Source organism: Prinia subflava, chromosome 27, assembly GCF_021018805.1.
Source record: "Prinia subflava isolate CZ2003 ecotype Zambia chromosome 27, Cam_Psub_1.2, whole genome shotgun sequence".
NCBI lineage: Eukaryota > Metazoa > Chordata > Aves > Passeriformes > Cisticolidae > Prinia > Prinia subflava.
The window spans coordinates 3,421,489-3,447,178 of NC_086273.1; the positions used below are offsets into that span (position 1 = coordinate 3,421,489).

Here is a 25,690-nt window from a genome sequence, read left to right on the forward strand (position 1 = left end):
AATGGTCTCCTTGGATCTGCAATATCACAATGGACCATTGGTTCCATGTGGCCCTGCTGTGTCAAAAAGGATTTTGGTTTCATGAGGTTCCAAGGTGTCAGAGTAGGCTCCTTGATTCTGTGAGGCCCTGCTGACAAGAAATTTAGGAAATATCAGAATAAGACATCTTAACACTAATTTGCAATTGAGAGGGCATCACTTATTCAGGCTTGAGGACGTCCTTGAGGTCCAAGGTGCGGTAACTCAAAACCTTATTAAAAGCATTACTTGTATACAGTCACAACTTATGTATTACAAATTTGCTATTATCGTAAAACACACCCAGGTTCCGAGATTCATTCCTTGTTTTCTCTGTCACTGCACCCATGAGCCAGATGTTTTCTTTTTCTCTTCCAGCATTCCTTGCTGGGAAAACAGGCCCTGCATGCCTTGTTCCTGCGCTAAAAGTTTCACAGGCACAGTGAAAATTGAATTACCCATCCTGGTTTCAAGCCCAAGGCTCTGTGTGCCCAGGCAGAGGCAGGCAGGACGCAGAGCTGTCAGCAAAGGAAGGGCCCAGCCAGGTGGGGCAGCCGGGGGATGACGACAGCCTGCAGGGACAGAGGCGCAGGGCATGGACACCGTAGCACAGCCTGGGCTGCACAGGGCACAGGCATGGGCAGCAGCTGAAAGGCCCTGACACAGCCAACTCCTGCAGCACTTGGGCCATGGCTGCTGGCCCTGGGCCTGAGGCATCAGGAGGGGACAAGTGACCCTTGCAGACCTGGGGCCTCATTGCCTCCTTGGCCCTGCTCAGCAGCCTGGCAGGGGCTGCCCCATGGTGCTGCCCTTGGCATTGCACATCCCCACATCCCAGTGGCCTGGGAAGAGCCCTGAGCAAGGAGGGAGGGACAGGATCTGCCTTGGCAGGGGCTGGGGCTCAGGCCTTGGCCATTTGCATTCCTGAATCACATCCAGGTTTGTTCAGCATCAGAGACACCTTTGCCTTGTTTGTCCCCACCTGTCATCACTGCCTGCAGTGTTCTGCTCTGACTGGAACTGGGGACACTTTCTCAGTCATGTCTCTTAGTGGGATCCATTAAAACTTCAAGAAAATTTGGACTTTGAATTTTAGTTTGAGTTCCTGAGAAGTTTTTTGAACACTCTCTCAGGGACTGAGTCTCATGTAAAAAACACTAAAGCCCCAAGGGGGTCATTAAAATCCTTGTACTTTTTCTGTGCTGCTGAGCTGGGCTGGGCTTGTGGCAAACAAGAGGAGCTTTAAAAAGACATTTCTCCTGAGGAGCAGCTCCTCTCCCAGCCCAGCAGGGCTGAGGGAACGGTCTGCAAGCATCTGTGAGAAGTGAAGCAGACAGAGGCTTAAAGCAACAGGAAGGACAATTCTGAGATTATTCACAGAGAAATCTTTGCAACTTTTTAAAATTGTGAGCTTTTTTCTGGAGAAATGTTCCCCACTTCTGACAGGGTAAGTCTGTGGCTGCAGGGATCTCCTCAGGCTGAGCCAGGACAGCACTGAGGTGACTGTAAGGATGGCTCTGCTGCCCTTGCTGCTTTGGGGGAGGATGTGCTCCAGAGCGGGGCTGCCCTGGGCACCGTCAGAGGGACAGGGCAGGACGGCTCCTGCTGCCAGGGACGGCTGCAGGGGCTGAAGCTGGGGCTGCAGCCAGGGCTGCCCAGGGCTGTGGTGCAGAGCAGGTGCTGCAGCCCTGAGGGCTCTTGGCCAGCCCAGGGCATCTGCCACCTGCCAGGGGCAGCTCTCAGCCTGCCTGGGAGCTCCCCATGGACTGTGGGGAGAAGTTGGAGGTGGAAGGAGCCACCCCCATCAGGGCAGATTCCTGCTGCTGTGGAGATGGTGCTGCATGGCCAGGGCTGCTCTCAGCTTTCTCAGGAAGGAAAGGGAAAGGGGCTGTCAGGGTTGTCTGTGTCACTGACACTCCTGCACTGTCACCCTGGGGATCAGCAGATGTGCCTCAGATCTCCCTCAGAAAGTGCCTTCTCACCCTCCTCTAGCTACAGACAGCAGCAGCAGCACCTTGGCTTGCAGCATCTCTGTTTGTCTGAGGTGCCCTTAAGGCCCTGGTGCCAGGGAGATGCCCCTGGGCAGTGCCGTGTGCTGGGAGGGGTGTGCAGGGCAGAGCTGAGCCCCCAGGGCTGGGCTGGGCTTTGGGAGCAGTGGCAGGGACAAGGCTTGGATGGAGAGAAACAGCTCCCAGTAGGCACAACTCCAGGCATCAGAGATCCAGACAAACCCTTGATATCCCCTCGAGTAAAGCAATAGAGAAAGCAAAGGAGAGAAGAATTCAGGGAATTGTTTTTTTGAAACTGCAACTTTCAGATAATCCACTTTATTTTTCAGGAAACTTTTAAGTGCAATCACACTGAAATAGAGGGAGGTGTAAAGAGCAAAGGGCACCTCTGTGGGGACCAACAGGTCTGACTGCCCTGGGGCAGAGGGAGCTCTGCTTTCCATCTGGGCTCTAAAGTGTTCAGTCTGAGAGCAATTCTTAAGATGCAGCAGTAACTAAGCAGCAGCAGATATCTGAACTTAAAAGAGTTTAGCAAAATTCTTTCACAGGAAAAAAAGTGACTTTTAGGGGATTCCAAATACAATACATTGGACTGACTCAAATAAAAGGATCCCAGCTTGTCAATGTCTTCTTCCAACAGCCCATGATGCCCAGAGTGAAGCAATGTCCAACAGCAGCTCCATCAGCCACTTCCTCCTGCTGCCATTGGCAGACACGCGGCAGCTGCAGCTCCTGCACTTCTGCCTCTTCCTGGCCATCTCCCTGGCTGCCCTCCTGGCCAACGGCCTCATCATCAGCGCCGTAGCCTGCGGCCACCTCCTGCACAGCCCCATGTTCTTCTTCCTGCTCAACCTGGCCCTCAGCGACCTGGGCTCCATCCTCACCACTGTCCCCAAAGCCATGCACAATTCCCTCTGGGACACCAGGAACATCTCCTATGAAGGATGTGCTGCTCAGGTGTTTGTGTTTTTCTTTTTCACTGGAGCAGAGTACTATCTCTTGACCATCATGTGCTACGACCGCTACGTGTCCATCTGCAAACCCCTGCACTACGGGACCCTCCTGGGCAGCAGAGCTTGTGCCCACATGGCAGCAGCTGCCTGGGCCAGTGCCTTTCTCAATGCTCTGCTTCACACAGCCAATACATTTTCTCTGCCTCTATGCCAGGGCAATGCTGTGGACCAGTTCTTCTGTGAAATCCCACACATCCTCAAGCTCTCCTGCTCCAAATCCTACCTCAGGGAACTTGGGCTTCTTGTGCTAAGTGCTTTTCTATATTTTGGTTGTTTTATGTTCATTGTTTTTTCATATGTGCAGATCTTCAGGGCTGTGCTGAGGATCCCCTCTGAGCAGGGACGGCACAAAGCCTTTTCCACCTGCCTCCCTCACCTGGCCGTGCTATCCCTGTTCCTCAGCACTGGCACTTTTGCCTACCTGAAGCCCCCCACCATCTCCTCCTCATCCCTGGATCTGGCAGTGTCAGTTCTGTACTCGGTGGTGCCTCCAGCCCTGAACCCCCTCATCTACAGCCTGAGGAACCAGGAGCTCAAGGCTGCAGTGTGGAGACTGATGACTGGAAAATTTCAGGAACATTAAACTGCTCACCAATTTCTGCAAATCACTTCTAATAAAAATAATTTTTAATACTTTTTGCTGGTTTGATTTTGGAGGTTCTTTTCCTTTATTTTATGTTTTAAATATTGTCCATAAAGAAATGTCATTATTTTTGCCCTTTGTCATTTTATGTTTCTCCACTTTTGCTTTGGTCGCAGATTTTGTCAATAAAGAAGTGTGCTCTTGGTGGCTTCAAGTCAACAAAAAATGATCTGACAGCAGAGTTGTCACCAGAGATCCCCCTTTTGTTCCCTTCTCTGCTCTCCAGCAACAATGTCTGTGTGCAGAGCTGGGGCAGATCAGTGCTGGCACAGCAGCTGTGCCCAGCAGCAGCAGCACTTGGTGTTGCCAGTGCTGCTGCCGTGGCCCTGCCCCGCTGCCCTCCTGGCCCTGCTGTTGCTGTAGGGCCTGAGTGCTCTCGGGGCCGGGCACAGGGCTGGGGGTGGCAGTGCCGGGGCTGCAGCAGGGACAGGCCATGGGCACTGCTGGGGCAGCGCTGACGCCTCAGGCCAGGGCCTGGGGGCTGCAGGCTCCTTGCCCAGGCTCTCTCCACAACACGGCCAGGCCAAGGCTCAGCACAGAAAAGCCCCGTCAGCAGCCCCAGGCTGGCCGTGGGCAGGCTGGGGGCAAACAGCATGGCTGGGGCTCTGCAAGGTCCCTGGGGGAGACGGGAAGGAGCAGCAGAGCAGGGGCTGATCCATCCCCACTGCGCTGGACACCCCAGGGCAGCGTCCCAGAGCGTCCTCATGCACCTGCCAACAACATCCCCCCTCTGCAGCCCTGGCCTCTCCCCCAGCTCACACAGGTGCTGCATCCTTGCAGGCACAGCCACGACAGCACTGCCTCAGGAGCCCCTGTTTGCACTGCCCAGAGCAGGCGTGAGCAGCCCCATGGTGTTTGTGTGGGGAGATGAACCTGAGTGAGCACAAATGCCATCAGCCCCTAAGAGCAGGAAGGGCTGGGGGACAGGAGGGAAACCACTCAGATTTGTTGTTGCCTCTGAAGCCAGACAGAACGTTTGTTCCCATGAGCTGTGAGTTTCCTGCAGACGTTTTTGCTCAGATCCAGGGCTCCCAAACTGCCCTGAGCCTTTCTTTTGCTTTACCTTATTGACGTTTGATAGACAGACAGGAAGACTGATTTGGTGATCAGAATTCGATGTTACTCAAATTTTCCAAAAGCTTTTATTCCATTTCAGGAAGGGTAATAATTTTCCACTACAATAATCACATTAAAGATCATACAGACAACTCATACATTTTTCAATATCCTTTGCTTGCAGAAGTTATATTGAATCTCCTCTCTTCGTGTTAGCAGGTTTAATCCCATCTTCTGTAATCTTCAAAGCTCTCTTTGTTTATGCCATAGCATCTTGGTTAGCAAAGCAGCTATGCTTATCAAGTCTGTTTGACTCTGTTTTGTGTATCCGCACACCTTCCCCTACTCTATCAACCAAAAACACTTCTTTAATCGCCTTAATAATTAACCTTTGTGCACGTTGAAGCAAGCAAGGTATCATAACTAATACAATTATTATTAAAGTCATTCCATGCATTCCTATGCTAAGAAAATCGTTTAGCCAAGGTGGCAAACCCCAGCCACTAAACAGATTAGCTAGTCAAGATCCAGATTCTACCTTTAGTTTAAACACACTATCCTTTAGCTGTTTTATGCTTTTATTGATGTGACCAGAATGATTCATAAAACACATTCCATCAAAATCTTCACATCCATGCCCTTAAGCCAGGAGGAGGTTTTGCAAAGTAGCATGCCTTACACTGTCAACATCTGTTAATAAATTTGCTAAAGCAGAGCTGGTGGCATTCGTCTGCTTTGCCAGCCAGCAGGCTACCTTATTTAAATGACTTAAGGCCTTTTTTGCAGCCAGTCCTGGCTAAAGCAAAGAGGCCCAGTTCATCTGGGTCACAAACCACAAAGACAATTCATCATCGCAGCATTCATCAAATGCATGCAGACTGTGCCTTATTCTGCAGGGATATTTGTGCTGTATGATCATGGACGCATTAGGTGTTAGCACAGTCAGTCATCCCAAACTACAGGGACCTCCCTTTATGTGCAAAGGGGAAGGCAGCCCAGACCCAATCCTCACAAACCAGAAACATTCCTGATGGCAGCCACAGTGGGGCATTACTGGATTTAGAAGGGCTGCCAGAAGTGTAATTGCACCAGAAGGTCTGATTCTTATACGCAGGATAATAGGGGGAAACATCCCAAACTTTAGACTGATTTTTTCCTGTGTAATCAAAATTAACACAAAAATCCATTTTTACAGAACCTAGGAGTTCTAATTCTTGCAGCTCCAAGGGTGTTATAGGATGGTGAGGAGTCCACTGATCCCAGGTATCAACGGGATTTGAGGTCTTGTGAGAGTTGGTCCAAAGACTCTTCGTTTGCCTCCCGATCACCGCAGAAGGACAGGGGGGAAGGGGGCTGAGACCATAGATACCCCCAACTCATTTCTCCTGGCTTGGCACAGGCTGAGTGGAAACCTGCCAAAGTCCTGCAGAGGTGCCCACTGGCCCATGGGAAGAGCAATGGACCCGTCACGGGTGCCTGGCTGTGTTTGCTGCTGGCTGAACCGGCTGTGCTGTACCGACCTGTGCCCTCAACGGAGCAAGGAGACTGTACTGCTCACGAGATCTACCACCCCTCCTGGCGAGCTGCCCCTCGCCTTGAACAGGACTATAAGAAGCTCCCACAACTTTACCACCTCTGAGGCCTTCCTGACGGACAAGACGGATCTATTGGTGCATGTCACGAGGACTCGCATCTCCCGTTGGTAACTACAACCCACTCTTTTTCTCTTTTCTCTCTTCTCTTTCTCTTTCTCTCCTTTTTCCTCTATCACACATTGTTTGTGGGTATCAATAAAAGATACATTGATTTTTGGCTAAAACTGAGTTCTCTCTGCCTCTTTTTGCACTTTGAAATCAAAACGAACCATCACAACCCTTAAACGGATCGTGACATTAAATTGGCATCACGGACATGATCTCAGGACCCATAATGTTGTAATTACAAAAGAATGCAAAAATGAACCCACTGACTGTTGGCATAATTTTATCTTAACCAAAACGATTGATGTGACATGTAGTTTGCATAATAACTCAGCAAACCAATTAGGTCTGAGAGGCTTAGCTCATAAATTTAGAATAAACGCTAAAGCTAAGCCTGTATCAAGTACAGCAGTCACATCCCAAATGGTAGAAAGAACTGAGAGTACTCCTAACCATTTAGTCACACCCCAAATAGCAGAAGGGACTAAGAGCACCTCTAATCACTCAATCACACCCCAAGGGGTAGAGGGGACTGACAGCACCCTCAGCCATTCAGTCACTTCCCAAGGGGTAGAGGGGACTGACAGCACCCTCAGCCATTCAGTCACTTCCCAAGGGGTAGAGGGGACTGACAGCACCCTCAGCCATTCAGTCACTTCCCAAGGGGCAGAGGGCACTGATAGCTCCCCTGACCCATTTGACACTGAATGGCCTTGGTCCCAGGCTTTTACTCATTTCCCTGGATCCATGGGAAATGTGAAGGGCCTGAACTTATCAACTGTTGTTATGCATGAGAATCAGATGTACACTAGGTGGGAATGGGAGCACCCAGAGAGGATGTGGCAACTGCAAGGGATAGTAGGAGAAGGAGTTAGTGTAGGATGCAGGATGATTAATGGAACCACCCAAGACAAGGCAATCCAAATTACCGTTTCAACAGACCAGGCAAATAAGCATGAAAGGGTTTGCATGTCCCCTAGTGTACAGGATTGCTGGTATAACTTTACATTAACACAAACTGTGCAGGTAGTTTGCCTTTGGGCCCATGATGATGAAGGGCTTTCCTTTAAGTTTAAAATAAATGCCATAGCCCAACCTGTTACAGTCAGTAGTAACACTCAAGCACAACCACCAGTTGTATTAAGCACGAGAATCTTTAATATTAGACCATATATAATCAGGAAAAGAGGCCAACAACAAATATTGTTCAATCCGGCATGGTCTCTCAAACAAGTTAAATTATTGATGCAAACTAATGTCTCAGAAATTCAGTCTGCTTGTTCACCTTTCCTGCAGACTTCTTTTGAAGGATGGATGACATGGTTGGGAAGGCACAGCCCCCCTGAGAGACGCATGCCAAAAGACATTACCAGTGCTGTGGGAACAGGATTGGGAATCAGAGGTACTAATGAACAAATTGGCTGCCTCAGCCAGAGATCTGACCAAATTACAGCACCCTTTACAGTCATCTTTATTGGCCTTGGGGTCGACTCAGTGGCTATTATCAAACATATTACCAAACTGGGAAAAGATAAATGTGAATGACCACAAACTGATAATTGATGCATTTGGTGTTACTCAAAACAATGTCTCTCTGGCTCTCAGCTGTGTCCAGGCTCAATTGTGGATGCAGTAAGTGGCTGTCTCGATTTTAAGAGAAGATGAAGAAGGCATTTTTCCTACTGAAATTTGGAAAATAAGTTGGGATAATGCCAATGATTTTGGAAGAGATTTCCAATCCTGGTGGAACTTAATGAATTTCACTTACAACTCAGTAACAAATACAGCTACAGCTTTTGTGTTAACTATCAGCAATGCTTCAATGTATTCAATATTCCCCATCATTGCATTAGGACTGAACCACGATGGAGCTACTCTCTGTCTTCTTGAGCACAGGGAGTGGGCCTGCCAAGTCAGTGAAAAATGGCAAACTGTTAACTTAGAGTCCTGATTGTCCAAGAACAACAAGGGTTTATGTGTGAAAGTAATGAAATTGTAGCTCGAGACATCTGTTTAGATACAGAACAGAATATCTGTCACTTTGAAATACGTCCTAATGAGACTTCTGAAACAGTTCTTGTGTATATAGGCAATGGATGTGCATGCTCTAGGACTGCTTGTGATGTAGTAGCCATAGAAAATGTTATATTAGAAACTAAGAACCATTAAAATTTTTGTGTTTAACAAAATCACAGCCTGTGATTTTTCCTATTCAGCTCCAGTTACGTCTTATCAGCTTGTACAATCTAATTACACACTAGTCCACAAGCTATGGCTGACTCCAATTGGGATGAACCTCAGTTTAACAAAGCAATTGTTGCTTCATCAAGATTTAATTAGGATTTTAGAGAAAATTAAGAAAAATGGACAAAAGACTTTGATAACTGTCTGTCCTGGAATGACAGGACATTTTCATGCTTTGTATCCCAAATCGTGGTTGGTTTTCTTTTTTTTGTTTTTGTTTTTTTTTTTTTTATTTTTTTTTCCCCTGTTCCCGTGTGCCCAGTTTGTTTTGTCTGTGGCTGAGCCCCTCCCCCGGCTGCTTGCTTCGGGCTTGCTGCTAGCTTTAGGCTGCTTTTGCTGGCTTTGCTCTTTGCTTTCTGCTTTTTGCTTGTTTTTTTTTGCCATCTTTTTCTGCTTTTGTGTTTCCCCTTCTTTCCTTCCTCCCTTCCTTGAAGACATCGGACCTGCTTCGGGCCCTGATTCGGGAACGTCAAGGGAACACCCCCCGGAGTCTGCACGTGAAAGAAGCTTTGGCACCCTCCCCAGCAGAGACTGCTCACCCTCTCTTGGACTGGTGAAAACATTTCTTGTCATCTCGGACTGTTTTCCTTGTGTTGGGGAGTGTTTTTTTTCATTGTTTCTCAATAAACAAGTTTTTTCCACCTTCTCCTCTGAGGAAATTCCTCCCGAACCCGGTGGTGGGGGAGGGAGTTGTGGAATTTTGTCCTAAACTAGGACAAACAAATTTGGTGGCCCGTACGGGGGGTGATCATACAAAGTGGAAAAAACTTCATTCTAATAATATTTTGGTTTGTGTTGTTTTGTGGGCATATTGGTATGTCTCTTTTTGAAGGTATAATGTCATTTGGAGTGAAAGCCTGCCTTTATTTCTGGTCATTAGGGTTCTTTGAAGTTTTAATACCTTTTTGGTCATTAGGTTTATTCTCTTATCCAGCAATAGCCCCGATATTGTCCTTGATGCATAGCTTTTGTAACCGTGGGGCACTAACCAGAATATTTATCGGGCTGGGCTTGGTTGTGTTGATTTGTAAGAGGTTCATAAAAATGTTGCTATCGTTTCCAGGAATGGATGGTTCATGGTTATGGTTGTGTGCTCAGTTTGTTAGGGGAGAAGCAGGGGAGGAGGCTTTTCAGCCTTTGCTCTCCTTCTTCTCCTCCGAATTGTTTACATCTCTATTAGAAAATGTTTGGTTATCCCTGACTGCCAAGGACACCATCTTTCTGGCATTCAATTTAGTAAGCTTTCTTTATACTGTCTGCAGTTTATATAAGATGAAGGCTGAGATTTCTAGAGGGGCTGGTGAGACTCCTGATTTAGGAGTGAAACCAAGGGTGAAGAATTCTGAGTGGCGTGGGAAATGGGAGGATATGGGCCAAATTTTAAAGGAGTTTTCTGATCCTGTAGTCTGGGACTTCCCATCTGAACAAATTCAGAACCCAGCTGAGGTGGTAAAGTATCTGAAAGAGAGGTGCCATGGTAACACTAAGGAGGAAAGGATCATTGCAGTGAGCTGGGCCCTGGCACATGCTTATCGCACCCTGCTAGATACTGTGGGGCAGCAGATAAAGGAAAGGGAACAGGGAGATAAATTAGTTAGTGTCCCAGTCACTCAGGCTGCAGAAAACATCCCAGGCTCCAGGCCAGTAGTTAAACCAGACAGTAAGCCCCAACCAGTGGCTGTTGCTGCAAATACAAAAGGTGGAAAGTGTAAAAGCAAGACTGACCGAAGGGTGGAGGATGATGATGATCCAAGAGAAGGACCATCACCAAAATCAGAGACCACAGCAAGTGGCATAGATTCCGGAGCCAATATTGATTCCTTCTCCCTGAAGGACCTTCGAGGCCTAAGGAAGGATTATAGGCAACAGCCCGATGAGTCTATAATTAGTTGGCTAGTCCGCCTTTGGGATGCGGCAGGGGAGGCTACCATTCTGGATGGCACTGAAGTGAGGCATTTGGGATCCCTGTCACATGATCCTGTCATGGACCAAGGCATGAGGAGGAGGGCTAGCCCTCACAGCCTCTGGGAACGGGTCCTGGACAGCGTAGCACAAAGATACCTGTGTGCAGATGACCTCTATATTCAGCAGACACGGTGGAAGACCATAGAACAGGGGATCCAACGCCTGAGGGAGATGGCAGTGGTAGAGATCATTTTTTCAGATGATATAACAACTAGGAATCCGGACTTAGTACCGTGCACACCTGTAATGTGGAGGAAACTTGTGCGCCTTGGGCCACCTGAATACGCTTCTGCTCTAGCAATAATGAAGCGGGATGAGGTATATGAGACTGTGCTCGATATGGCAAAGAAGCTTCGGGCATATGCAGATGCTGTACATGGCCCAACTCATGCCAGAATTGCAGCTGTGGAAACACGACTGCAGAAATTAGAAGATAAAATAGAGGAAAGTCGTAAGAAACTCAGGGAAGAGATTAAGGAGGACCTCCTCCAAATCTCAGCTGTACAAATTAGAGGCCCTAGTATCCAACGCAGACGTTCCTCTGTTGGGGAGAGAAGGTACACCCCACGAGCTGAGTTGTGGTTCTTCCTACGTGAGTCTGGAGAAAACATGAGGAGATGGGATGGGAAGCCTACTGCTGCTCTGGCACAACGGGTGCGTGAATTGAAGGAAGGTAGGAAAAGGGAAGCAGCTCCAGTTGCCCGTACTCGAACTGTCAGGCATAATGATGATGATGACTTGTCCAATCCCCTTGAAGGAACTTCCAAGACATATGTCTCAGGAGAGAAGGATAACCAGGCTTAGAGGGGCCCTGCCTCTAGCCAGGAAGAGGCACGGGAAAACCGAGTCTTTTGGACTGTGTGGGTTCTATGGCCTGGCACATCAGAGCCACAGAAATATAAAGCTTTGGTTGACACCGGTTCTCAGTGTACCCTAATGCCATCAGAACATGTGGGAACAGAACCTATTTCTATTGCCGGGGTGACAGGGGGATCACAAGAACTGACCCTGTTGGAAGCCAAGGTGAGCCTGACTGGGAAGGAGTGGCAGGAACATCCAGTTGTGACTGGCCCAAAGGCTCCGTGTATTCTGGGCATGGACTATCTCAGGAATGGCTATTACAAAGACCCTAAGGGGTTCAGATGGGCTTTTGGAATAGCTGCTGTGGAGGCAGAGGGCATTAAGAAATTGAACACCTTGCCTGGATTATCAGAGAACCCATCTGCAGTAGGACTCCTGAAGGTAGAAGAGCAACGAGTACCTGTTGCCACCTCGACAGTGCATCGCCGGCAGTATCGAACAAATCGAGATGCTGTGATCCCCATCCACAAGATGATCCGAGAGCTGGAGAGCCAAGGGGTGGTCAGCAAAACCCACTCACCCTTCAACAGTCCCATCTGGCCTGTGCGTAAATCTGAAGGAGAATGGAGATTGACCGTGGATTACCGTGCTTTGAACGAAGTGACTCCACCACTGAGCGCCGCTGTGCCGGACATGCTGGAACTCCAGTACGAGCTGGAGTCCAAGGCAGCAAAGTGGTACGCTACAATCGACATCGCTGATGCGTTTTTCTCCATCCCTCTGGCTGCAGAATGCAGGCCTCAGTTTGCTTTCACCTGGAGGGGCGTGCAGTACACCTGGAACCGATTGCCCCAGGGGTGGAAGCACAGTCCCACCATCTGTCATGGACTGATCCAGACTACGCTAGAAAAGGGTGAGGCTCCAGAACATTTACAATACATTGATGACATCATTGTGTGGGGAAACACAGCAAGGGAAGTATTCGAGAAAGGAGAGAAGATCATCCAGATTCTCCTGGAAGCTGTTTTTGCCATCAAAAAGAGCAAAGTCAAGGGACCTGCTCAAGAGATCCAGTTCCTGGGAGTAAAGTGGGAAGATGGGCGGCGTCAGATTCCCACTGAGGTCATCAATAAGATCACTGCGATGTCTCCACCGACCAGCAAGAAGGAAACGCAAGCTTTAACTAGGCGCCATAGGCTTTTGGAGAATGCACATTCCCGAGTACAGCCAGATTGTGAGCCCTCTCTACCGGGTTACCCACAAGAAGAATGATTTCTACTGGGTCCCTGAACAGCAGCAAGCGTTTGCCCAGATCAAGCAGGAGATCGTTCATGCGGTAGCCCTTGGCCCAGTCAGGATAGGACCAGAGGTGAAGAGGTGCTCTACTCTGCAGCTGGGAGCCATGGCCTGTCCTGGAGCCTTTGGCAGAAGGTGCCTGGTGAGACTCGGGGTCAACCACTGGGATTCTGGAGTCGGAGCTACAGAGGGTCTGAAGCCAACTACACCCCAACAGAGAGAGAAATCTTGGCTGCCTATGAAGGAGTCCAGGCTGCCTCAGAAGTGATTGGCACAGAAGCCCAACTCCTCCTGGCACCCCGACTACCTGTGCTGGGGTGGATGTTCAAAGGAAAGGTTCCCTCTACCCACCATGCCACCGATGCCACATGGAGCAAATGGACTGCCCTCATCACTCAGCGCGCCCGTATCGGAAACCCAAATAGCCCTGGGATTTTGGAGATAATCACAAACTGGCCAGAAAGTGAAAACTTTGATCTCACAGATGAAGACGAACAAGAGCAAGTGACACGTGCCAAAGAAGCTCCGCCGTATAATCAGCTGCCAGCAGAAGAAGCACGCTGTGCTCTTTTCACTGATGGTTCCTGTTGCATTGTAGGGATGAACCGCAAGTGGAAAGCAGCCGTATGGAGCCCCACACGACAGGTTGCACAAGCCACTGAAGGAGAAGGTGGATCAAGTCAACTTGCAGAACTCAAGGCTGTTCAATTGGCCCTGGACATTGCTGAAAGAGAGAAGTGGCCAAAGCTCTACCTCTACACTGATTCATGGATGGTGGCCAATGCTCTGTGGGGTTGGCTGGAAAGGTGGAAAAAGGCCAACTGGCAGCGTGGGGGAAAACCAATCTGAGCTGCTGATGAATGGAAAGACATTGCTGCTCGGGTAGTCAAGATACATGTAAAAGTCCGCCATGTCAATGCCCATGTCCCCAAGAGTCGGGCTAATGAGGAGCACCGAAACAACGAGCAAGTAGATCAAGCCTCCAAGATAGAAGTGTCAAAGATAGACCTAGATTGGCAACACAAGCGAGAGTTGTTCCTAGCTTGATGGGCCCACGACGCCTCAGGTCATCAGGGCAGAGATGCCACCTCTAAGTGGGCACGAGACCGAGGGGTGGATCTAACCATGGATAGCATTTCTCAGGTTATCCATGACTGTGAGACATGTGCTGCAATCAAGCAGGACAAGGGAGTGAAGCCCCTATGGTATGGCGGACGGTGGTCCAAATACAGGTATGGGGAAGCCTGGCAAATTGACCACATCACCCTTCCCCAAACCCGCCAAGGCAAGTCCTATGTGCTGACCATGGTAGAAGCCACCACTGGATGGCTGGAAACCTACCCTGTGCCTCACGCTACTGCCAGGAACACCATCCTGGGCCTGGAAAAGCAAGTCCTGTGGAGACATGGCACCCCTGAGAGAATCGAGTCAGACAATGGAACCCATTTCAAGAACAGCCTTATAGCAGCCTGGGCTAGGGAACATGGCATCGAGTGGGTGTACCATATTCCTTATCACGCACCAGCAGCCGGGAAATTTGAACGGTGCAATGGCCTGCTTAAAACCACCTTGAAGGCACTGGGTGGGGGGACTTTCAAGAACTGGGAGATTAATTTAGCGAAGGCCACATGGTTAGTGAACACTCGAGGTTCCACCAACCGAGCAGGCCCTGCCCAATCTGAGCCCCTGAGAACAACAGATGGAGATAAGGTTCCAGTAGTACACATGAGAGGTATGCTGGGAAAAACTGTTTGGATTAATTCTGCCTCCAGGAAAGACAATCCCATCCGTGGGGTTGTCTTCGCTCAGGGACCAGGATGCACCTGGTGGGTGATGCAAAAGGATGGAGAGACCCGATGCATATCTCAAGGAGACCTTGTTTTAGGATGAACTACCCACATCACTGTATCTGTACGCATATCTGTGTGTATATATGTGTATAATTTAGGTAGTGTATATGTGTATATATTTTAAAGGTTTAAATTCAATGTAATAGGTTGGTATGGAAAAGAAATTTGGGGTGGATAATGTTGGGAGTTAGATTTGCCTCTTTTTCACTTACAGAATTTTTTCCCCTAAGTTTCTAAGAAATCTTAATGACAGTACTTAGTCAGAACAAAGAGGAGTAGTTGAAGGACATGGCAGCACAAGGCTACACCTATTGTTTTTGAGCCTCTGGGAGTGTCCCTCGGAGGGGAGAGATAACGTGAGCTTTGGGAAAGGCAAAAAGAGCTGGGGGGCAGTTGCTCACTCTTGCTCTCAGCGCCGAGGAGGACAGTCAAGCTGCCCCTTGCTGCAGGAAGAGTTCACGGCCATCACTCTGCCTCTGCCTCGTCCTGGGAAATCTATCGTCATCTGCTCGTGTACCCGGGAATCCTGAGCTTGCTTTCTCTGGCCCTCCAGCTTTCTTTGGAGCTTTGAGGTTTTCCTGCTACTCTGTAGCCCTGCACTGCCCAGCCCTGCCGGGACACCCCTGCTGCTCCAGCTGCCAGCACAGAGCTCCTCATCTCATCCACCAGCCCGGGACTTTCCACTGTTTCAGCTCAGCCTCTCGGAGTCCTGCAGGGGCACCAAGATCAAACTGCCCCAGGCTTTTGTGAAAGAAAGCCCTCAAGGTTCTTGGTTCTGTTAATTATTAATGCTGTAGTTGTTGTTTGTTTGTTGTTTTGTCATATATACTAGTAAAGAACTGTTATTCCTATCCCTATACCTTTGCCTGAAAGCCCCTTTAATTTTCTAAATTAAAGTAATTTGGAGGGAGGGGATTTGAATTCTCCATCTCTAGGGAGGTCCTGCCCCCTTCCTAGCAGATACCTGTCTTTCAAACCAAGACAGGGGCAGAAGCTGCAAGTTGATTTTTTTCCCCATGGCCCCGGCCAGTCCCACAGCCAGGGGCAGCACCTTTCCCTGCAGCTCTGCGGGCCCTGGCTCGGCTGGGCCACAGCCCAGCACACACAGCTGACACCTGCCCGGGGGCTGCTGCTCCTTCCCAGCCCCGGTGCTGGGCCAGCTCCCACCTGGGCCTCGGGGGAGCAGGGACAGCACCCCAGGAAAGGCCTGGGGCTGGGCAGCTGCAGATCAGCAAAAGCTTCTTCCCTACAGGGGGTTTGGCCACTGACCAGGCTCCCCAAGGAGTGCTCACAGCCCCAAGGCTGCTGCAGCTCCAGGAGCCTTTGGACATCGCTCCCAGGGATGCCCAGCCTGCCACTGCCTGCACTCCATCCTCCCTCTGCCTCCCTCCCAGCCAAGCCCCTTCTGCACTTCTCACCCTTTGCCTCAGCCTTTGTGTCCACTGCAGGTGCTGACAGAGCTGTCGGCGACGGCGCAGCAGCAGGGCAGCCCCAGCGTTCCGCTCTCTGTGACACCACGGCCATGGAAGGCCCAGCCTTCCCTCCCTGGAGACGCCCCAAGGCCAGCGGCCACAGCTGCGGCCCGGCAGCACAACGCAGCGACCCAGCTCTGGCCTCCTGTGCATTCCTGTGCACACAGCTCCGGGAAGGTCCCTTTGGCCACCTCCACAGTGCCACGGGCAAGACTTGTCACATACACTGACAGAGCTCTGCCCACAGCTGACAGGGAAAGGTAATGTAGAAAACAAATGCCACACCCCACCAAGAAAAAAACAACTCGGCCCCAGCAGAGCTGCTCCTCCCTCAGTACTTCCACCTTCATCCACACAGCACCTGAGATTTCAAGCAATGAGGATTCCTCAGGCACATGTGCAGCAAAAGCAGCTTGAGAACAGCCTTGCAGCAGCATTTGCTCATCCCAGTGCAAAAGGCCCCTTAGCAGGCACCTGTAAGGTTATTCAAAGAACAGTGAGGAAGAGAGGGAGACTTTACCTGGAAAAGACCAAAAAAATAACAGAAGGCCCCCAGCAACAAGTGGAGCATGTGCTGTGCAGTATTGTGATGGAGATTTCAACAACTGGAAGTAGGAGGAAATCTAGAGGAAACAGTTATGAACACGTATTAGCAGATAATACATAAGTTTAGTTTGGATTACTTTGTTTTGTACATGAGGAGAGAGATGGTACTTCTCCGTACCCTGATCAGTTTTGCTTATGCCTTATCAGAACATTTATCAGACCTAATTAACCACAGCCAAATATATTTTGTATGTGCTCGTATTCCTCTCAATATAAAATTACTACTAAAACTTTATTTTGTTGTTTACGGGACTTCATTCATAACAGGACCCACAAGAATCATCAAGTGCAGCTCTAAAGTGAATGACCCACACAGGGATTGAACCCACAACCTCTGTGATGAGCACCACGCTGTAACCAACTGAGCCAGGAGGTCAGAGTGACACAAAATTTTATTGGCAAAACATGGACAATCAAGGAACTTTGGCAAAGGGTTTAACACAACATTCAATTCAACGTAAAACTCTTATCATAGTATTAATTTCATTAGCCTCATTTAACATAGAAACCTTTAAACCCTTAAGATGATAAGGGCTAACCCAAAAATGTTCCAGGAAAGGTCACCTGGATTAGAAGAAGAAGAAATGGAGAACAGCACAAAGACAGCAGATCTGTAGAAAGACACACATACAGGTACCAGCTGCTCGGGTTCCAGCGTCGCTCACAGAGGAGCCCCAGGAGAAGGCAGCAATCAGAGCATGGGCTGGCCTCGTGCTCCGGCTTTTAACCCCCTGGGCCTCCATGGGCCCGCCCCTTGGGTGGGACTTCCAGTCACTTGTCCAATCAGAGTCAGGGTAGGCAGCAGCTGATGTATGATTGATTGACAGCTCAGCCAATCAGAGATGGGCTAACCCCAGCCCTGCTGTGTGATTGACAGCTCAGCCATGCTGGGGGCAGGGCTCCATCCCACCACAGACCAAGGCCTGGCCCGGCCCTGGCCCCACACGGGCATTCCGAGCATCCCAAGGCGTCTCGGGACATCGACCTCATCCAGCCTCTGACAGCGACCACAGTGACACTGCGGAACCTCATGGAGCCATGGGTCAGTTGTGACAATGCGGCTCCAAGGACACCACGGTGACACTGCGGAACCTCATGGAACCAAGGGGCCATTGTGACACTGTGGTGCCTCATGGAATCAAGGAGACCATTGTGACACTCGGGGTTCCCAAGGAACCAAGGGCCCGTGGTGACCTTGTGGAGCCCGTAGTGTCACGTTGGAGCCACTGTGACACAGCGAGGGTGCGTGGAGCCAAGGGGCCATTGTGACACTACAGAAGCAAAAGGGAACATTGTGACACTCCAAGGCCTCATGGAACCAAGGAGAGCATTGTGACCCTGTGGGGTCCCACAAAACCAAGGGAACATGGAACAGCTCTGGCTGGCTGGGCCTCCTGGGGACCACCTGACAGGTCTGGCTGACCTTGGCATGTTGAGGGCTGCTCCTCCTCTGCCCCTGGAGCACTGGGGCTCTGGGCTTTCCTTCCTATGGGAGAGAACTGTCCTCTCCTCCAGGGCCCATGGCCAAAACTGGGATTCCTCCTCCAAATTTCCTGATATGCAAAGATTGTTCCCAGATGAAATCTGTCAGGACAGGCAGATCTGGCTGCCTTGGCCACCCAGGGGCCCACCTTTCCTCTGTCTTTTGGACACTGGGACCACGTGGTTTCTTTCTTATGGGAAAACATCATCCATCTGGACCTGGTGCCCATGGCCAAAATCGGGAATCTGCCTCCAGAATTTCTCTTACCTAAGGATTATTCCCTATATCCAAGGATAGCTCCCAGACAAAAGCTGCCAGCACAGACAGGTCTGGCTGCCCTTGGCCTCCTGGGGGTCCCTCTCACCTGCTTTCCAAACACTGGGACTCAGTGCTTTCCTTCCAAAGGGAAGGAATGGTCCTTTTCAAAGTGTCTGTGGTCAAAATTGAGATTCCTCCTCCCAATTTCCATATATTGAAGGACTCCTCCTTTACCAAATGTTGCCAGGACAAACAGGTCTGGCTGGCTTGGCCTCCCAGGAGCCAGCTCTCTCCTCTTCTGCCTTTGAAACAATTGGGCTCTGGGCTTTCCTTCCTATGGCAAAGAACCCTCACTCTTATCTATGCAGAAATGGCTGAAACTGGCATTCCACCTTCAAAATTCCTTGTACCCAAGGGTTTCTTTCAGACAGAAGCTAACAGGACAGAAAGGTCTGGCTGGCCTTGGTCTCTGATGGCCGCCTTTCATCTGGCTCTGAAACACCAGTGTTCCATGCTTTCCTTCCTGTGGAAAAGTACCGTCTTTCTCTTCCAGGTGTCCATGTCTGAAATTTGGATTCCACCTCTGAAATTCTGTATATCCAAGGGTTGCTCCCAGGCAAAATCTGCCAGTACCATCAAGTCTGGCTGGCCTTGGCCTCTGGTGACTGCCCCTGCCACCCTGGGGCTGGGTTCTTTCCTTGCTGTGGAGATCACAGGGACACTGTGGGGACCTCATGGAACCAAGGGGATCCTTGTGGCACCACTGGACCCCATGAAACCAAGGGGCCACGGTGACACAGCGGGGCTCCATGGAACCCAGAGACCACTGTGACTCTGTGGGGCCTTATGGAACCATGGAGACCATTCAGAGCCTTCAGGGCCCCGTGTGACCAAGGGGACATTGTGACACCTCAGGGCCACATGGAAGCAAGGGACCATTGGGACACTGTGGGCCCCCCTGGAACCGAGGGAACATGGAACAGGTCTGGCTGGCTTGGCCTCCCAGGGGCCATCTGACAGGTCTGGCTGATCTTGGAATGTCAAGGGCAGGCTCTCATCAGCTCCTGGAGCCCTGGGGCTCTGTGCTTTCCTTGCTATGGAAAACAACCACACATCTTTTTAGATGCCCATGGCCAAAATTGGTATTATTCCTACAAAATTTCCTATAATCAAGGGTAGATCCCAGAAAAAAACCCTGCAAGTTCTGGCTGGCCTTGTCACCTCTCATCTGCCCCTGAAACAATGGGGCTCTGTTCTTTCCCTCCTGTGTAAACGAACCGACCTTCTTGTCCAGGGACAATGGCCAAAATTAGAATTTGGCCTCCCAAATTCCATATTGAAAAGATTGCTCCCACACAAAGAAACCAGGAGACAGAGGCCTGGCTGGCCCTGTCCTATGGTCATTTTCTTGGACTATGAGAAGTATGTTCACAATTGCAAACACCTTGGAGAGGGCCTAGAGATCTCCCAAGGTGGGGTTTGGAGGCCTCATGCCCATGACAACTAATTAGGGACAACGGAGCTCTATGCTCCTTGGGTTGGAGGCTGAGGACAGTGCAGGAGAGCCACGAGAGTGTTTAAAGAGTGGTTTCAGAAATGGTGGATCCTTTTCACATAGTAGAAAACAGCCACAGAAAAATGAATTAATGCAAAGGGCAGCTGGAGAGGCCCAGACTGGACACAAGGAGAAAGGAATTTCCCTGCTAGGGCAGGGCTGTGGTGCAACACATCCCCCAGCAGGAGTCTGGAGCAGCCCAAGGCTCTGTGTGCCCAGGCAGAGGCAGGCAGGACGCAGAGCTGCCAGCAAAGGAAGGGCCCAGCCAGGTGAGGCAGCCGGGGGATGACGACAGCCTGCAGGGACAGAGGCGCAGGCCATGGACACCATAGCACAGCCTGGGCTGCACAGGGCACAGGCATGGGCAGCAGCTGAAAGGCCCTGACACAGCCAACTCCTGCAGCACTTGGGCCATGGCTGCTGGCCCTGGGCCTGAGGCATCAGCAGGGGACAAGTGACCCTTGCAGGCCTGGGGCCTCATTGCCTCCTTGTCCCTGCTCAGCAGCCTGGCAGGGGCCGCCCCATGGTGCTGCCCTTGGCATTGCACATCCCCACATCCCAGTGGCCCGGGAAGAGCCCTGAGCAAGGAGGGAGGGACAGGATCTGCCTTGGCAGGGGCTGGGGCTCAGGCCTTGGCCCTTGGCATTCCTGAAATACATCCAGGTTTGTTCAGCATCAGAGACACCTTTGCCTTGTTTGTGCCCACCTGTCATCACTGCCTGCAGTGTTCTGCTCAAACTGGAACATGGGGACACTTTCTCAGTCATGTTTCTCTGTGGGACCCATTAAAACTTTAAGAAATTTTGGAGTTTTAATATAACTTTGAGTTCTTGAGAAGTTTTTGGAACACTCTCTCAGGGACTGAGTCTGATGTAAACAACACCAAAAGCCCTGAGAGACTCATTAAAGTCCTTGTGCTGTTCCTTTGTTGCTGAGCTGTGTTGGGCTCCTGGCACAGAGGGAGCACCTGGCAACCAAGAAAAGCTTCAAAAAGACCTTTCTCCTGAGGAGCAGCTCCTCTCCCAGCCCAGCAGGGCTGAGGGCACTGCCTGCAGCCACCCCAGGCACAGCACAGAGGCACAGAGAGCTTCAATCAGTCAGGGCTGGGAAGATGCTGGGAAGTGACTGGAAGAGAATCATTCCCAGCCCTTGACACTGGAATCCTCTGGCTGCAGGACAGTGCAGCTGCAGCTCCTGCAGAGATCTCCTCAAGCTGGAACATCCCACTGACTATGGATTCTGTAAGTACAACTCGGACTCTGCTGTAAGCATGAGGACGATCTCAGGGCTTTTGCTCTCTCCAGGAATATTTTCAAGACAATAATTTTTTAAAGATAAAATTTACTGAGTCTTTTTATTTATTTTTTAATTTGTTATTCATTTGGAATGGGAGGGATAAATAAAACACATCTTCTGCATGTTGAAGGTCCGTAAGGCATCTGAACTGTACCTCCAGTGCTATGCAGGAGTTTCCTAAAGTGCTTTTTGCATCTCCTCAGCCCAAAGCACCAGCATCAACATCAGGCTAAGTCTGACCTGTCCTTTCTCCAAGCTCCAAACAGAACCTGCCCCCAGCCAGTGCCCCGCAAACAGGCAGGATTCTGTAGGGCCAAGGAAAGGGCACAGAGGTCTGGGGTCTGTGAGTGCTGGCAGGGAGAGATCAGACACAGGGAAACACCTCCAGGAGGAAAATCTCCAGGAAGCAGAGAGAAGATCAGGCAATGAGAGAAAACAAAACCCAGAAATGCTGTGGCAGGGAGAGTTTAGAGATCTCCCTCCATAGGAGCCCCTCCAGGGCAGCCCCTACCTCTGAACAAGCCCCCTCCCTCCTGTCCCCCAGCCAAGCCTCTGCCCTCAGGGCTGGGGTCCAAGGTGTGAAGCCCCTCCTGTGCAGGCAGAGCTGCAGCAGAGCTGTGGGGCAGCTCTGCAGCCCCGGGCCCAGTTCCCTCTGCAGAGCACAGGGCTGGGAGCAGCTGCCCGGCACTGGGGGGCTCTGGGAGGGGGCACAGCTGGCTCAGGGTGACGCTGTCCCCAGTGCCCAGCTGTGGGCAATGCTGTCAGTGCAGCCAGGGAAGGAGCTTCATCTCCATCAGTCCAATGCCATCATTAGGACACTTGGAAGTCTCCCTGAGATTCCCTTCCAAGCTGGGAGCTTCCCTCCAGGATGTAAACCTGTCCCATAGCATCTTTGTGTTATCTGAAAGCCCCACAGTGAGACACAGAAGTTCTGTGATGGAGAAAACGCTGTTGGGTTGGGGGAATGAGCCCCGCGTGTCCTTGGGTACAAATGTGGGGCTGAGCCCTTGAGAAGAGGATGGACATTTGGTGGACTGGGGTGGATCCATCTGTTCTCAGCAGTGTCAGGATGGTTTTTAAAGGAAACATGGGAGGGTGATCATCCTGTATCTGGAAAAGGTGAAACCCAGAGAATCCTGGAATAGGACCGGGTGACAGACCTTGTCCCCTCACTGTTCAGTCACCACCGTGCCTCACGGACCTTGCTCTGTTCTCCCTGAAGGCAGCAGAAATGCTGAGAGTTTCTGACATCCAAAAACAGTCACAAGGGAGATGAAGAAAAGCTGTAAAATCTCTGGAACATTTAAACAGACTTTACCATTCCTGTTCTCTGGCAGTGGGAGTGCAGATGGTGACAGGGCCTTCTGTGTTAACAGTGTTTCAAAGTGGAACATGAGGACAGGTCCCTGTCTCCCGCTCACTTGGGCACAGCAAAGCTGATTTATAAAACCCCTGTGTGTAGGTGCCCTGAATCTTAAGTCCCACTAAGCCAGCACCAACCACGGCTCCTCACTTGGAGCTGAAGGAAAATCTCCTAGAAAATCAAAAGGTGCCAGTGTGTTACAGGAGAAGGGTGTATGGGAAAAGGCTTTGATTTTGCTGAAAGAAAATTCACCTAACCTTTTACTGCCCTTTTTTCCATGAACATCTCCCCATGGCCAGAGTGAAGAAATGTCCAACAGCAGCTCCATCAGCCACTTCCTCCTGCTGCCATTGGCACACACGCGGCAGCTGCAGCTCCTGCACTTCTGCCTCTTCCTGGCCATCTCCCTGGCTGCCCTCCTGGCCAACGGCCTCATCATCAGCGCCGTAGCCTGCGGCCACCTCCTGCACAGCCCCATGTTCTTCTTGCTGCTCAACCTGGCCCTCAGCGACCTGGGCTCCATCCTCACCACTGTCCCCAAAGCCATGCACAATTCCCTCTGGGACACCAGGAACATCTCCTATGAAGGATGTGCTGCACAGGTGTTTCTGGTTTTGTTTTTCATCTCAGCAGAGCTTTCCCTCCTGACCATCATGTGCTACGACCGCTACGTGTCCATCTGCAAACCCCTGCACTACGGGACCCTCCTGGGCAGCAGAGCTTGTGCCCACATGGCAGCAGCTGCCTGGGCCAGTGCCTTTCTCTATTCACTGCTGCACACAGCCAATACATTTTCCCTGCCCCTGTGCCATGGCAATGCCCTGGGCCAGTTCTTCTGTGAAATCCCACAGATCCTCAAGCTCTCCTGCTCCAAATCCTACCTCAGGGAACTTGGCTTTATTTCATTTTCCATCTGTTTGTGTCTGGGTTGTTTTGTGTTCATTGTTTTCTCCTATGTGCAGATCTTCAGGGCTGTGCTGAGGATCCCCTCTGAGCAGGGACGGCACAAAGCCTTTTCCACCTGCCTCCCTCACCTGGCCGTGGTCTCCCTGTTCCTCAGCACTGGCATTTTTGCCTACCTGAAGCCCCCTTCCATCTCCTCTCCATCCCTGGATCTGGCAGTGTCAGTTCTGTACTCGGTGGTGCCTCCAACCCTGAACCCCCTCATCTACAGCCTGAGGAACCAGGAGCTCAAGGCTGCAGTGTGCACACTGATCACTGGACAATTTCACAAACACTAAACTACTGTGCTATTTTTGCAAATCATTTGTAATAAAAGTCACCTTTGATACATCTTCTTGGTTTGGTTGACGGGTAGTGTTTCTTTGTTTTATTTTTAAGTGATGTTCACAAAGCAAGGCCATTGTTTCTGCCATTTCTTGTGTTGCTCTCCTCCGCATTTTCTCTGGTTCTAGACTGTGTAAATGACGAGCTGTGCTCTTGGTGGCTTTTAAATGAGCAAAAAGATCTCCCAGAAGCGTTTTCACCAGAGATCTCCCTTTTGTTCCCTTCTCTGTGGCTGCAGCAGCAATGTCTGTGTGCAGAGCTGGGGCAGATCAGTGCTGGCACAGCAGCTGTGCCCAGCAGCAGCAGCACTTGGTGTTGCCAGTGCTGCTGCCGTGGCCCTGCCCCGCTGCCCTCCTGGCCCTGCTGTTGCTGTAGGGCCTGAGTGCTCTCGGGGCCGGGCACAGGGCTGGGGGTGGCAGTGCCGGGGCTGCAGCAGGGACAGGCCATGGGCACTGCTGGGGCAGCGCTGACGCCTCAGGCCAGGGCCTGGGGGCTGCAGGCTCCTTGCCCAGGCTCTCTCCACAACACGGCCAGGCCAAGGCTCAGCACAGAAAAGCCCCGTCAGCAGCCCCAGGCTGGCTGGGGGCAGGCTGGGGGCAAACAGCATCACACCATGGGAACGTCCCTTGGGGAGCAGGATCATCCTCCAAGTGCTTCAGGAATTGTCTGCAGGCTCCTGCATGGCCTCCTGCTGCTCCCTTGCCGGAGGCACCACAGGCCAGGGGGGCACATCTGCCCTGCTGTGTCTGCCTGTGGGGCTCCCTGCTCTGGGCAATGAGGAAGGGCTTCAGAGGCTCTGCAGGACTGACAGGATGGGCTTTGGGATGCCGTGAAGGCTTGGCTAATTTCCTGGTCAGTTTGTTCTGGCCAAAACCAGGAGCCTAGTTCTTGTTAGTTTCCTTATCAATTCATTCTGCTTTATTGGGTCTTCACAATACCTAAGTCCTGCTTTACTGAGTTTTAACAATATACATCTTATCTCTATGGCCATCACCTAGCAACTAAATTCCTATGTGTTCTGTTAATTGTTTCTACCTAACAAGTTATAGTCATTACGTGTTGTGGTACAAGTTGTTTCTCTACTTTTACAAAACTGCTAAATAAGCTATATATTTCTTTTCTCCCCTTCACCTGTTTAAGCACATTATATGCTTCTAAAATTCTGAATTTTCATATGCATATATGTTTCCTATAGTAATTACCCCATTTTCTTCTAAGTGATGCAAATTCTTTTGCTTCCTAAGGTACTTATCATATTCTCTATGACTATCTTTAACTAGTTGAATAAAAATTACAAGAGAGCATTGTGGCCATCCTTCTTCACAGCTTTAAATTCTAAAAAGTCATAATCAAAACAAAAAAAACCCTTAAACATACTAGCATAATAAAACTAATATTCACACAATCACACACAGAACACAATCAGTTTTCAAACCCTGTTGCAGTACGAAACCACCCAAAATATACATCTCACCAGTGGTGAGATGTGTCTTTTTTCATTTTTCCAAAGACTCTCCTTAGAGTCTCTGTGTAAGGGCGTATTGTAATTTTTAACACCTGCCTCAGAGATTTACAAGAGTTCCATGCAGCTTGCTCTTTGATCTTGACTGCACTGAAGGAGGTGAGGAGCACTGGGAATGGTCTTTCCCACTGTGCTTCCAAAGTCTTTCCTACAAGAGACTTTACACAGACATAATCTCCAGGTTGCACATCGTGTACTGCTCTATCCAGTCCCCTACACCAGGTTCTCAAGACATGTTTTTTAATATTGTTGA

At 50.3% G+C, this 25,690-nt stretch overlaps 4 protein-coding genes across 5 annotated transcripts in view; 3 read left to right on the forward strand and 1 right to left on the reverse strand.

Moving 5' to 3' along the window:
* LOC134562421 (olfactory receptor 14A16-like) overlaps positions 1-25,690 on the forward strand; it is a 391,199-nt gene that overhangs the window by 202,193 nt on the left and 163,316 nt on the right. The window lies entirely within an intron of this gene.
* The window catches only part of LOC134562442 (olfactory receptor 14A16-like), a 114,544-nt gene that overhangs the window by 68,752 nt on the left and 20,102 nt on the right, over positions 1-25,690 (reverse strand). The window lies entirely within an intron of this gene.
* Positions 2,426-3,623, forward strand: LOC134562358 (olfactory receptor 14J1-like). The gene has a single exon (XM_063419733.1). The coding sequence runs from the start codon at positions 2,691-2,693 to the stop codon at positions 3,621-3,623; it is 933 nt and encodes a 310-aa protein (XP_063275803.1). The 5' UTR covers positions 2,426-2,690.
* Positions 21,091-24,466, forward strand: LOC134562354 (olfactory receptor 14A16-like). The gene is made up of 2 exons (XM_063419730.1): positions 21,091-21,210; positions 22,928-24,466. Exons 1-2 carry the CDS (start codon positions 21,202-21,204, stop codon positions 23,867-23,869), a joined length of 951 nt encoding a protein of 316 aa, XP_063275800.1. The 5' UTR covers positions 21,091-21,201; the 3' UTR covers positions 23,870-24,466.

Coding starts and splice junctions, on each gene's coding strand:
- LOC134562358 (XM_063419733.1), top strand. CDS start 2,691: ATGTCCAACAGCAGCTCCATCAGCCACTTCCTCCTGCTGCCATTGGCA.